General features: G+C 49.8%; 1 protein-coding gene and 1 pseudogene across 1 annotated transcript; one reads left to right on the plus strand and one right to left on the minus strand.

Moving 5' to 3' along the window:
* Window positions 1–297: 297 nt before the first annotated feature.
* LOC120656350 (leucine-rich repeat receptor-like protein FASCIATED EAR2) lies at window positions 298–2,737 on the minus strand. The gene is made up of 2 exons (XM_039934418.1): window positions 663–2,737; window positions 298–584 (listed from the first exon to the last, which is right to left on the minus strand). Exon 1 carries the CDS (start codon window positions 2,624–2,626, stop codon window positions 782–784), a length of 1,845 nt encoding a protein of 614 aa, XP_039790352.1. The 5' UTR covers window positions 2,627–2,737; the 3' UTR covers window positions 298–584; window positions 663–781.
* Window positions 2,738–11,134: 8,397 nt separating this feature from the next.
* LOC120654138 lies at window positions 11,135–11,920 on the plus strand (annotated as a pseudogene).
* Window positions 11,921–14,693: the final 2,773 nt, after the last annotated feature.

The following is a 14,693-nucleotide window of genomic DNA, read 5'->3' on the forward strand; positions in this document are numbered from 1 at the left end:
AGGTATAGGTTGCCTCATCTCTATTTATCAGAAGTGTGTATTATTACGATATGAGAAAAAGGTTGCCACCTTGCTCAATGCTATTGCAGTTGCGGATAGCGAACTCGCCATTTACCAGTAAAAGTAGTTAGGATGGCCACCAACAAATAATATCTAGCACAATCATGGATGCAGCGATGGGCATTATACTTAAATGAACAACGCGCTCCCAGTTTACCAGATGATAGACAGGACAGCACTACGCAGAAATCATAAGCCAACTCTACAAAATTACATTAGAAGTAGACAGAACTCACATATTCAACAAATGATCTGCAGTTCAATTGACAGGACATCAAACAGTAGCTCAAGAACACTACAAGCATGACCAGTTTTGAACTGGACCGGAACTGAAAATCCACAAAGCGTATTTACATCTGGGCTTGCTCACAGTACAACTCCTTCGATTGTGGCTAATGCAACACCTAGTTATGTGCATCCTCGCATCCTTGGTTCAAAGACTCAACGTCTGATTAAGCAGAAACTGGTGCTCAATCCTCTCAAACCTGGCAGGTATACCACCAGCACATGATCGCATTCTACAACTACAACAGATGCGAATAGATTGGAACCTGATCTACAAATCTCTCGAGCAACAATATTAGAAAGCAATCGGAGATCACCTCTTGGCCGAAGATATCTGTATCATCTTTCTTGGTGATCAAGTGCACACTACAGTCACTCGAACTTCACAGAGATCTTATTTACAGTACATCCTAATTTCGGAATTTTCCCTCTATTGTTAATACTCAACCCGCACAGGCCGAAACACAAAGTTCCTTGCCTTAGGGGAACATAGTAAGGTTGCCAGAGATACATAGAAACTAGTCATTGTGCTGATACAGAATGCACCAAGAGAAACCCATCCATTCTCTCCATGCCAGCCGCCAAGCCAACCACGATGATTGTTTCCTTCCATTTTCCCTTCTGGCATCCTTGCATCCGCAGGGCACCCTTCACCAGTGCATATTCCTGGGTTTCCAGCCAATGCTCCTGGAAACTTCAATGTTGGCAAAGGCCCAGACAGGCTATTGTAGGAGAGGTTAAGAACCTCAAGCTCCGCCATGGCTGCAATGCCAGGAGGCACCTCTCCTGACAACCCATTATGTGAAAAGTCAAGCATACGCAACCTCCCCATTCCCCCAAGCCCTGCAGGGATCTGCCCAGCCAAGTAGTTACAAGAGAGGTTCAAATACTCCAGTCCCTTCATGGCAACCAACCCTTCTGGTATCTCCCCACGGAGTTCATTCCTTGACAGATCTATCCCAGTAGTTGCCTGAAGATCATACCCCAGACCCAACTGCCACGACACCGTGTCCACGGATGCTGACACAAACAATTGAGGTGGAAGAACACCCTCTGATGGAATCCCCTGACCACCTCCACCGTTAAGCACAGCACTGACATTGAACCCACCATCTGGGATGAAACCCACAAACTTATTGCCAGACAGATCGAGCCACTGGAGCAGGGGAAACGAGAACATCCAATCAGGTAGCTGGCCAGAAAGCTGGTTACCAGCGAGCGACAAGAACCTCAAGCTCAACCATTTCTCCACAGCACTGCTGAGCTCCCCACTGATCTGATTTCCCGACAGGTCCACTACCTCCAGGGACCTGCACCCAGCCAGCGGCAGCGGAATCTCCCCAGATATCTTGTTGTTCGACAAATCTAGAACCTTGAGACTATCAAGTGCGTCGAGCTCCGGCCGCAGCGCTCCGGAGAGCCGGTTCCCCCCAAGCCGCAGGTACAGAAGCTGGAAGCAGCCTGCAAGCCCGGCAGGCACCGCACCGGACAACCGGTTATTCGACAAATCCAGCACCTGCAAGTAGGTCAGATTTCCGATTCCGGGAGGAATCTCCCCAGACAGCTGGTTGTCCGAGAGAAACAGCCCCTGCAGGCTCCGTATGGTAGTGATCCCAGCGGGAATCTCGCCGGAGAAGCGGTTGTGGGAGAGGTCGAGGAGGAGGAGGGTGGATGCGTCGGGGTCGGCGACGATCCGCGGCGGGACGGCGCCGGAGATGGCGTTGCGGGAGAGGTCGAGGGCGCCGAGGCGCGCGGGGAAGGAGAGCCGCGGGGAGAGCGGGAGGCGGAGCAAGTTGGCGGAGAGGTTGAGGGTGCGGAGCGCGGGGAGCGAGGACGGCAGGCAGGTCGGGACGGCCCCCGTGAGCGCGTTGCGGGAGAGGTCGAGCGAGACGAGCGAGCGCGGGAGGGAGCAGGGGAGCTCCCCCGAGAGCGCGTTGGCGGAGAGGTCGAGCGCGCGGAGGCGGCGGAGGAGCGCGAGCGGCGCCGCCGGGAGCGCGCCGGTGAGGTTGAGGCCCCGGAGCACGAGCTCGGCGACGGAGGGGGCGGCGGCGGGCGCGGCGTCCGGGTGGAGCGAGACGCCGCGCCAGGACGGCGAGAGCGGGCCGCGCCAGGAGGCGAGAGCGGCGCGGGACGGCGGCGCGAGGGCGGCGCGGAAGGCGAGGAGCGCCGCGCGGTCGGTGGAGGCGGGGGCCGCGTGGCGGGGCGCGGAGGCCAGGAGGAGGAGCAGGAGGAAGGTAGCGAGGCGGTGGTGTGGGACGGGGCGGTGGGAAGCGGTCGGCATGGCGGTGGCGGTGGCCGGCGTGGGGCTGCGCGGTTAGGGTTTTGAGGGGTTTGGGCGCGGCCGCGGCCACGGAGCGAGTGCGAGGTGGTCGGAACTCGGGGCGTGTGAGAGCTCAAGAGAGTTGAGGTAGAGTGTGCGGACGTGCGGGGGAAAAGGTGGCGACGGCGGGGCGGAGGAATCTGGGTCGGGCCGGCACGGACGAGTGGCGGCCGCGGCCCGCGGGCCGGCGAATGTCCGATCTCCGATGGTGAAGCTTCAGACTTCAGAGTTCAGAAATCTGAACATGCTTTGTTCTCGGGGACAAATCGCCCCCAAGTTTTACCCTCTCCAATGTAGTAGTACTGACAGCGTAGAGAAACAGAGCATAGGTGAAATAAAATTGTGCTAACCATACCAGTATATCACGTTCGATCCACAATAACAAAATATAAGAGTGTTGATAAGAGAATCAGCACATACACCCAACAGCACCAGCAGAGATACGATACAGCAAGTAAACAGATAGCATAATATTACTTATGGCTCAAAACAGTACATATATACCGATTATTAAGTTGCCCAAAGTAGCCTTTGATCCCCTAAGATTTCCAGCTTAGTTGAAGAGGTTAGTCGCTGTGGCCTCGGCCAGACGGTGACGATCAGTTGTCGTCGAAGACCTCGATCTCGCGCTCGACGTATCCCAGGGTAGCGACCTCCACGCGGACGTACTCCTGCTCCTGCTTGATCTGCTCCTGCGACTTGAAGCACAGATCCGCCACGGTGGCCATCACCTTCCTGTACCTCTCCCTCTCCACGGGGTTCCGGATCGCTTCCGTCACCAACGGGAAGGGCGGTGTGTCCTCAGGAACCGACAGCATGCGGTCGATCGGATCCGCTTTGAGTTCTTCTCGTATTCGACTCCGGCAAGGATGGGACCGATTTGCATTGGTTTCCTCCGCAGAGCTCCGTGGGGATCCGAAATCAAGTTCATCACATTAGACCCAACAGCAATAACGCAGCCCAATAGAGCCCACTGCCCCCTCATATGCATATATAAATTACATTAGAATATTTCATGGCCTAAACTCAACCTTCTCTTTTTTTTTTTTTGGAGTACCCGGCGAGTTGGCGACGCTACTTAGACAACTAACATTTTTGTTAAGTAACACGGGCCATATGTTGCTGCGAAAATGGGCCTGAGGTATGTACGGTCCAGCCCATCATGGAACACGTGGGTCAAAAAAGAGCCCGGAAGCCGAGGCGGTTTTTTCTTTTTTATATTTAAAAAAATAAATTTCAAAAATATATGTCTGTTTTGAAATATTTCAAAAATATACCCCGGTCACCCTCCCATAGGGCGACAGGCCCAAAGTGTAATTTTTTTTTCTTCAAATTTGCAACGAAGTCTCTGGAGAAAAAAAAAGCCCTGTCGCCCCCCCAACGGGCGACAGGGCTTTTTTTTCTCCAGGAACCTATTTTGAGCTATTCGAGCGTATATTCGTCATCATCGTCGGCAAGATCTCGGCCGCTAACTCCTACTGCACATAATTTGTCCTTCATTAAATCACGGGAAAAATCGCAAGAACTTCCCTTATTTCACGAGCATTATGGAACCCACAAACATAATAAGTTCACATCAATAATATCTATAGAAACATCGGATACAAATAAGCAGTCCACAGCTATCTCATTACAAATAAACATCAGATACATCTAACCACCCCTAGGGCGTCGGACCCTCTTAGCCCTCTGCTGGGCACGGACATGTCCCTCGGAGTAGGTGAGAACATCCGGAGACCTCACCTGTCGCTCAGGACGCGCAAGGGGCTGCGGTGTCTGCTGCTGAGAGATCCCAAGTGGTGCTCCTCCTAGCTGTGAATACCCCAAGACATCGGGGTCACCTTGCGCGGCAGGCTCTTCTGGACTCAAGCTGTCGAAGTCGTCTAAGGTGAAGGTCTCGTTATCTGGTCGAAAGGAGGAAGAAGAAGGTCCGGCGCCCGCATTGGGGTAGAATCCTACGCAAAAAATGTGGATGTTAGTGTCCGCTCGTATATTTTGTCATGCCATGTAGAAACCGAAATACGAAACATAAACTAACCTGTGTAGGCCGGTATCTGTGGCCTCGGTACCATCCCTGGATACGGTCCGCCAACTGGTGCTGTCCCTCTAAACATTCCAGTATGGCCGAACGCAGTAGCTGGATCGTATCCTGTATGTGATATTAGTAAATATGTAGGAACATTTGATGCAATTTTAAAGAGATATGTACGTTACCTGCACTTGGGAAGAACTGCGACGTCGGCCCGTGCATGGTCGACGGACACGGGAACGACGACGAGGCCTGAGACGACCCGTGGCTGTCTTCGTACTGCACACGGCTTCCGAAGTTGTGCACTACCTGACGCAACTGATCACGCTGCCTCGACCATGCCTCTGTCTGCTCAAACTGAGTCATTGGGGATCCGGCACGTACCCTCGTCAAGTAAGTTGAGCAGTCCGTCTCCATCATGTTGCAAAGGTGAAACTGCATCAATTAAGTAAAAGTACAGTTACAAACACATGAATTATCTTATGAATACGATATATATATATATATATATATATATATATATATATATATATATATATATATATATATATATATATATATATATGCAAATATGATCAAGAGACTCACCGCGCCAGCTAGTGCCTCCACATGGTGCCGGCCATAGCCATCTTGAGGCCTTGCCTGGTGTGGCTGCGGGTGAGTGTCAACAAAAACTAGACGAGCCCGAGTCCGGGGTAAGTACCAGGTGAGGTAACTCTAAATGAGCTGTCTGTGTGTGGTCCTGTTGGATGGATCAAGAGCTCGTCTGCCTGTTCCCATTGGTCCACCCACGGCTGGATCTTGGTGAGCCAATCATCAGAGCACGGCAAGCCACTCCTTGACAACCTACAAAGTGGACCACGAAGAATCGTTAGATTCGACACGAATGTATGAGCCAAGTTCATTTATAATTACCTGTGGTCCTGGCGACTGACACGCTCCAACGCGGTGGGCACCGGAAACTCCTGGCGCTGCCCAAACTGTCTCCTGACTCTCCAGGGGCAATATGCCTCAACCGCGATGTCATAAACCAGGACGGCGGAAGTAAGCCACAGGCTCGCATTCGCGGAGCAGTGCGAAGACAGGCCTGCTGGTGCACGGGTAGCCACAGCCTCTGGGCTGTAAGCCTCCCAGACAACGTCCTCGGGCATCAGCATGTCGAGCTCCGAAACAAACTCAGGATATGCGCGTCTAACCCGCTTATGTGCCAAGGACCTCTGCATTCCGAATAAGTAAAATTAAAAGTGCGCTAATACATCATGTAACAATGAGTGTTGTTGAACATGATGTAACCAAACAACCAAAGTAGGTACGCCTCCAGCGATCTGGTCACACTGTACTCGTCGGCATCCGCAGCCAACAGGGCAGGCTGCATAAACAATTAAGATTAATGGTTTCAACTATCAATGGAATATGTGAATTGTAACAATTAAATTTATATATGGAATGAATACGTACTGTAAACTGTAGGAACTAGGTCTTCGAAGGACCTGCTGCTCGCGGGTGCGGGTTGATCGGACCTGCTTCTTTCACGCGGTCAACCAGGGCAAAACGGGCCTCCAGCTCATCCTTCCATGAGGCCGCCACCACACGCGGACCTACAGCCTCCCCGACGATAGGGAGGCCGAGGAGGTAGGCCACGTCCTGCAGCGTAGGAGTCATCTCCCCACACTGGAGGTGGAACGTGTGTGTCTCCGGCCTCCATCTGTCAACGAGCGCCGTCAGGAGGGATTGGTCGAGCTGAATAGGCCGAACCTCGACAAGACGGCTCAGAGTCAGTAGGCCGGCCTCACATAACCTGCAAAAAAACAAAAAATGTCGAAACAAATGAATACCGGCGAATACATAAGTGATAAACAATAATATTTCATTACATACCGGTCACACCAATCGTGGTGTATAGAGATCGCCTCGCCGGGTGGACGAGGACGTAGCACCTCTAGGGCTCGGTGCTCAACAGCTGCAAAGTAAGACCTGTGGCTCGAGTCGATCACTGGGTCTAGCAAGGAGTCCATCTCCATACCTGCATTCAAAAATATTTGAGAACACATATGTAAATATATATTTCATACAAACTGGACACATAAATACAATAATACTTCATTACATACCTGCCATATTTCATTACTACATATTACAAATAATAAAATACAATTGTGGATCATGACACCAAATGCTTTACATGAGCAATTCTCGTCGATGCTCGTCTGAACGTAGGAGGTGCTCCATCTCTGGGATTTTCGGAAGGACCGACGTCAGCAGCATCGTGAAGTGCATTCTGAGGACACTTCTTGTAGTTGTGACTCAATGATCCACATTGGCTGCAACGCTTTTGTGCCTTGCTTGCTTCCGACTCGTCCATACCATTCCGAATACGACGTGTCTGACGGCGGCCTTTGCCTTTCTTAGTGGCTGGATCAGGAATAAACATCTTATTCTCATTATCCTGAGTGAAAGGCCCCATAATTCCAATCCCGTATACCTCATGTCCCCATGTGGATACAGCTGCTTCTTTGCTGAAGTACGGTGAAACAAATAGTCCTGGCTGTAACGCAGACTCTGCACATGCTGCAATGAGATGGGAGCATGGCATATGCAATAACTTAGGTTTCAGGCAGGAGCAGAATGCTTTGCCATCAACGGTAATCAAACTCTCCTATACCACTCTATCTCTACGGATACCACGACCACTTCTATCCTTGCATAGAACCTTAAATCTATGCTCCATTGTACCTGTGGATATGACGCGGTGCAGTTTGGCCTTTTCAATCTTCTCTTGCATATATTGTGTCACTCTTTTGCAAAACTGAATTTGGGGGTTGCTGATGTTTATGCTTGCAGCCGTGTAACGCTCTCTGAAATACTTCATGCACCCATACATGATGAACTCAACAATTCCCACAAGTGGAAAGGCACGACAAGAACGCATAACCATATTGAAACACTCTGCATGGTTCGTTGTCTAAATACCATACCGTACTCCGTTGGTATCATAAAGGAATGACCATTTCTCCTTAGGTGCACCTCGAATCCAGTGTGAAAATGGCTTCTCAATTGAATCCCTAGCCTCTGCAGCCTGACTCGTGCCTGCTCCTGATGCTCTTACCTTCACTAGCTCTGCAGTCAACTGATCAAGCATCTGCCATAACGCATTGAATTTTCTCTGTTGATTTTGGGTGCACAACCTCTTAAACAGGTTCTTAAGATTCTTGTTCTTGAAGTGTTCATAGAAATTTGCACCCATATGCCTAATGCACCACCTGTTTTGGACATCAGGCCATAATGGAGGCGTTGTCGCAGTTCCACGTTGCAATTTCAATATTGATTGCAGAATACCTGCATGCCTATCACTAATAAGGCACACATCTGGACGTGCAGCAACAACATGATTCTTCACTCATTCAAGGAACCAATACCAACTGTCTATGTTCTCATTTTCAACAAATGCAAATGCGAGCGGAACAATTTGGTGAGTATCTGACCTTTATACCTTCCAGTCAAAAATGTGCCATCAATGCAGATCACCGGGAGACAAAACTGAAATGCTCTAACAGAAGCACCTATGCAAAAGAAGGCTCGTTGCATAATTCTTTGTCCCCTAGTCACGGCTGGTACAAGGTATGTATCATAAAAGCTTCCAGGATTTCTAGCAGCAACCTGAGATAATATACGAGGTAGATTATCATATGATGCCTCATATGTGTCGAACCGCATCTCGAACACCCTTTGTTTAGCCCGCCATGCCTTTTAATAACTGATGGTGTACTGGTAAGTCTGCTAAATGTGTCGAACAATTATTTTTGGCTCATAATTTAGGTTGTTCATAATAAACCCATACATTTGCTTTGCAACAAAGTCGCATGATATATTGCGATGCGAGGGAAGAACTTGTGACAGCAAACAAGTGTGCTCTGTGACAATGGAACATTTCCAATTTGACTTCTATTTTCCCTTAAATGCATGTACTCGCCATGGACATCCAGCATTCACACACTTCACCTCATATTCTTTACTGCCAGACTTTACGACTCTGAATTCTCGTTTCAATGAGATTGGCCATAGTCTCACGGCATCTTTTACGGCTTCAATGTTTGGATATGTTGCACCTTGCACTACCTCATTCCCTCTGTACTCCCACTCCTGATTTCGTACATCTTATGCGACATGACTGCCAAAACCATGCTCTTTCCACTCTTTTGGCAATGAGTACTGCTCGTCATCAGATGAGTTCTCATATTCTTTCATCTCTATTGCGGTTTGGTCTTCTGTCTCCATCTCGTCCACAATGCTATGTATCCTCTCTCCCTCATCAGCTAGGCCCTGTGGTCCCATGTTTTGGTTCTCTGTCTCTTCTGACTCATCTTGCTCAACATAATTGGTCTCTCTTCGAATACTCGGAGTTCCTTGATCTGCACAATGTTGGATTTCATTTTGTGTCTTCTCCCGGATTTGAACAAGAATGGCCAGAGGCCACCCACGCTCTAGAGCTGCTTGCATGTACTTCTGCCAGTCATCAGTGCTGTGTATCATCATTAATTCCCATAATTCACTTTCTACCTCCCAATTAACAAGAGACTGCACAGTGATCACATGTGTCAACGGATCAACATGGAACCCACGCTGCAGCCACTTACATATGGAACCAAAACTCCTTTCCAGAGGTTTATCTATGCCGCTAGATGTGCGCTTAAAGGCAGAAAGATCTACTCCATTTGGCCCATACATAACATTGTATTCACCATAAAATACTTGAAACTGCATCTTGCTCGACATATCTGTATATCACATAATACTTATCGAGTTATACTCTTTACTTCACTACCTTATTCAATAATCCGTAGAAACTAAGTATGAAATTCGACTAAAACGTATAAGTATTCATAACAACGTGATGACACTCAAATTCTATACTGCATATGCCAAATTCTATTCTAAATCATAATTAATTTATAAACACGTCTCTAATATTACTGCAATTGTAATAATAAATGCGTAGTACTAATTTTCTAAACTAATTTACTACTACGTAACTACAAACTAAAGTATCATTGAACTTCTACTTAAATGGTTCTACTATAGCACTAATTAAATTAAATTACTCATATTAAAATACGTAGTACTTAAATATAATAATATTTAAATTAAATGTACTAACCTGCAGATCACAAGTGCTGAATCCGGCAGGGCTTCGCCGCTTTCCTTCTCCTCACTCCTCTCTTTTTTCTGAATTTTTGGTGGAATTTTCGGGCTCAAATGAGGAGGGAAGGGGAGGGTTGGACCTTTTATAGGGGGCACCCCCGGTCGCCCAGGGGGGGCAACAGGCCCCCTTTCGCGCCCATGGGCTGGGCCCAGAGGCGGTCGCCCGTGGGCTGGGCGACAGGCCCCTGTCGCCCCCCCAACGGGCGACTGGGTCTTTTTTTTTCTTCATCCAGGGACTTCGTTACAAATTTGAAGAAAAAAATTTACACTTTGGGCCTGTTGCCCTATGGGAGGGCGACCGGGGTATATTTTTGAAATATTTCAAAACGAACATATATTTTTGAAATTTAATTTTTTTTAAATATAAAAAAGAAAAAACGGCGAAGCCGAGCACGACTGCACGCTCATCATCAGCGATGACAAAACAAAAGCTCGTGCTCCTCATTTTTGTTACCGTCTTGTTTCCCGGAAGATGGAAAAAGAGCTAGTAGTACGATGTACTACTCCTTGTCTGAAGACAACTGAAAAAGTGTGTGTTTGGTTAGGTCTGAAAGAAATTTTTTTCCCTCTTTAACTACTAATTACTAATTAGAGGTATTAAATAAAATTTAATTACAAAATCATCTATACAACTACGGTACTGTAGCAGTTACTGTAGCTAATGCGGTTTTTGGCCGTACGGTTTGAAAATGATTAGACGTGGTTACTATAGCACCACTGTAGCCAAATATGATGGAACTTGGCTCATTAAATTTGTCTCGAAAAATTACAACCATCCGTGAAAAAGTTTCACAAATAAACTTCGTTTAGTACTCCATGTATTGGATTCGTCTTTTTGTGAAAAAATTTCACTCACTCATCCAAACACGGCCAAAATAAGCTCCTACTGTTAGCATATGTTAGCATAGTACGATGAGCCGGCGGCCGTCTACAATTGAAAATAATAAGTTGGGAGTACTGTGACGCTTGTGACTAACGCGTTGGCCCCTTGGATCATTCCGCGATTATTCTTTTTCTTCCTCCCTCGCGCACGCGGCGTTCGCTCGTCTTGGCCTTTCGATCCATCTAACCGACTCCAACAACACAACCGAAAATGAGAGAGGAATTGAATCGTTTGCATCACGCACAGTAGATGCATCACTAACGCAAAAATTTTTATCTCCAACAGCGGACGCAAAATCCAGCGGGGGAGAGGAGGGGCAAGCGGGCAGCGCCGCGCCCGCGTGGGGAAGGAGGGAGGCTGAGCGAGAGGCGGACCGCGTGCTGGCGGGGGCGGTTCCCGCGTCGAGCCCCATGGCCGGCGGCGACGGGCTGCGGCACCGGCAGACGCGGAGCCACGAGGCCACCGCGGCCGCGTTCCGGGGCCTAGAGCTGCTCCAGCTCCCCGACAGCGGCACCCACGCGCGGCTTGAGACCATCCTCTCGGGCAAGGACGGCCTCGCCGTGGCCGCGTCGCCGGAGAGGAGGAGGCGGCCCGCCGGGGGCGGGCGGCGGCGCGGGCGGAGCTTATTGGAGCTAGAGTTCGAGGAGGTTACGGGCCTGCGGGACCTCGGCTTCACCTTCTCCGACGCCGAGGTGAACACCGAGCTCGCGTCCATGTGTCGGGCCTGCGCCGGAGGCGGTCCGAGGAGGAGAACCGGGCGGCCGGGCCGCCGCGTCGGCTCCCGCAGCGCCGCGGGACGTGCCGTCCTCCTCCGTCCCGTCGAGGAAGCCGCCGCGGCAGCAACCGCGCAGGTGCCACCGAGAACGGCGAGGAAGAAGCGAAGGTCAGGAGGGCGTTGCTGAACTGGCGGATCCCGCCGGCCGGCGACGGCAACGACTTGAAGGAAGACGACGAGGCCCCGCCTCTCGGGATCCGCTGAATAGGAGGAAGCACGGCCTCCCCAGCTCCTCCGCGTCCCCTGCTCCTCCGTGTCGTCGTGCGGGCCAAGGGAGAGAAGGGGAAGGGGCTCCTGCTCGCCGTCGCTCGAGGGGCGGTCGTGGCAGCGCCGGCCGCTCCTTGCCGCGGGCTCGCCTGGCCCGATTCATATGCGTTCGAGAAGAGAGGGATTGCAATTGTGCATCACCTCTCTCCTCGAATGCAATTTGCCTTCCGGGTTTGCATTACCTATTGGAGTGAATACCTTCGTGAGCAGTAGAGATTGGAGAAGCAAAAATACGTTTGCATAGCTCTGTTGAAGTCAGTCTAATGTCCGGTGGTTCACTGGTCGTAATGTCGTATGGTGGTGGTGCGCAGGTCGCCGTCGACCTCTCTCTCTCCAACAGCAGCTAGCTGCGCTAGCTCCGACGTCCAGGCTGATCGACCCTGACCGCCCCCGCGCGCGCGCGTGCTTCGTTCGGCGGCATCGCCGGCCGGGTGTGGCGGCGGCGGCTCGGGCGAAGCGCGCGAAACCGTGCCGCCGCCTGCCTGGTTTTCCGGGACGGCGACGTCGCGCAGTGGGAGGGACGAGGGATAAAAGTATCGCGCAACTTGCGATAAACAACGGCAGCTTGCGCGCGGGCTTCGATCGGCGGCATCGCCGGCCGGGTGTGGCGGCGGCGGCTCGGGCGAAGCGCGCGAAACCGTGCCGCCGCCTGCCTGGTTTTCCCGGACGGCGACGTCGCGCAGTGGGAGGGACGAGGGATAAAAGTATCGCGCAACTTGCGATAAACAACGGCAGCTTGCAGGTGCCGCGCGGGCTCCGATCCCCGCCAGGTTCATGCACCCACCCGCCCGGGGCATCTTAGTTCTCTGGAGGCCGCCGCACCCGCGCGCGCGTATAGCTAGCTGCCTAGCTGCTGCTAGTACACGCGGATGGATGCCGCGGCGACGACGACCGGATCCCCCCGCGGGAAGAAAAAAAGACTCCGCCCACATGCTGCCCCATCCCTTTCGCGGGTGACGGGCTCGTGTGTATCCGGACTAGGATCACGCTAGAATTCTAATTTTTCGAAAAAAAGAATCTCACATATATAATGTACTAAATGAAGTCTATTTGTAAAATTTTTTAAGGGATGTGTATAACTTTTTGCAACAAATTCAATGACGGTAATTCATCGATTATTTGCTACAGTGACGCTACAGTAACCATCCTGTAATCGTGCGGTCAAAGATCTCGTTAGATTCTTCGGGATCACTAGCGCGGGAGTTCGGAAGTTGGTTTTATAAACTGGATTTGTTTGACACCATAATTAGCGGTCAAAATATCACTATTCCTAGCACGGGGAGAAACCAAATAAGGCCCTTTATAATTATTGGTCCTTTTGATTTTTCTACTCCCTGGCTTTGCATCTCTAGATATCTATCTACTCCCTGCCGTTTATAATTATTGGTCCTTTTGATTTTTCTGATGCCTAGCAATGCATTTAGATATAACATATATATCTAAATGCGTAATAAAATTTATACACCTCAAAAAATTAAAATGATCAATATTTTGAGATGAAGGGAGTATAATCTATCTATCGTTGAAGCCGATCGATTGATGGTACGTGACTAACTCTAAACTCGTCTTGTTAATTCGCACCTTTCGCAGAGAATGACTGAGTTCCTGATCGAGAGAAGAATCATTAGACTGTGGTACAAAAACTTTGCGAAAACATTCCCAATTTCCTTTTTTTTCTGGACCGGAGCATCAAAACAGGATTGGTGAGGGAATGCACCGGCCGACTGCAACAACCTTCTCTGGTGCAGCCTCAGGTGGTACTCCCTCCATCTAAAAAATTAAATTATTTTAGGATCCAAAATTTATTCTAAAAAATTATCTTACTCTATTTAAAATGTGCATGCGCATATGAAATAATCAGTTAGTATCAAATATGGGTAATAAATAGGGGCAAACAAGATCATTTTACTTTTTGTTATTTTATCTTAGAATTTCTAGAATGATTTGTTTTTTTAGGACAGAGCGAGTACTGGCTGGCGTGGCATAGCATATCCGTGAGGATCTTTCATGACCCAATTTTAACTTTATACACCCAAAAGCAAGCGCACCTCTCCAATTGGTTCAAGCTTCGTCACTTATCCGCGGTGTGGCAGATGAGAATGGATTGGTACGTGGAAGATCGCCCATCGTGCGGTTTGTCAATTATCGCCGCCGCTGACTTTTCTACCATTGTCAAAAGTCAAAACCCTCTCACCTTCGTCAAAGAAGACATGACCAAATGATGAGATTTATTACATCATGCATGCAGCATGCATGTGTGCCTCCGGTGGTTGCGGTTGCGGATGTAGGAGGGTAGGAGCGCAGAGTAGACGCCTTTTCTGCAGTTGAACCATGGAGGGGGTGTTTAGTTTGTGAAAAATTTGCAAAAAAGTTGATGTAGCATATTTTAGTTTTATTTGACAATTATTATCCAACCATGGAGTAATTAGTCTCAAAAGATTCGTCTCGTCATTTACAACCAAACTGCACAATTAGTTATATTTTTTAATTACATTTAATACTTCATATATGTATCGTAAAATTCGATATGATGTGCGTCAGTGAAAATTTTTAGAATTTTTCGCGGAACTTTCGAGTATCTACCCGGCGGGGGCCGGGCAGGCTAGGCAAAGGCTTCTTCGGGCAACCCAACGCGAGCTGACCAGGCCAGTAGATGAGACCCGAACGGATGCCCCTCCGGCCGGTGTTTCCACTTGCAGCACCTACCCTAGCCTAGGCAGCTAGCCACCCTCGGCCGGGGCGGGCCGGGCGGGCGGTCCCCGCGCGCTGCCCCCGCCGCACGCCCCGAGAACCAATCGCGGCCGACGCCCTGCCCGCTCTCTTCCCTTTTAAGCCCACCGCGCACTCCCTCCCTCCCACTTGCACGCCCACCGCA

The sequence above is a fragment of the Panicum virgatum genome, chromosome 1N (genome assembly GCF_016808335.1).
Source record: "Panicum virgatum strain AP13 chromosome 1N, P.virgatum_v5, whole genome shotgun sequence".
In the NCBI taxonomy this organism is placed as follows: Eukaryota; Viridiplantae; Streptophyta; class Magnoliopsida; order Poales; family Poaceae; genus Panicum; species Panicum virgatum.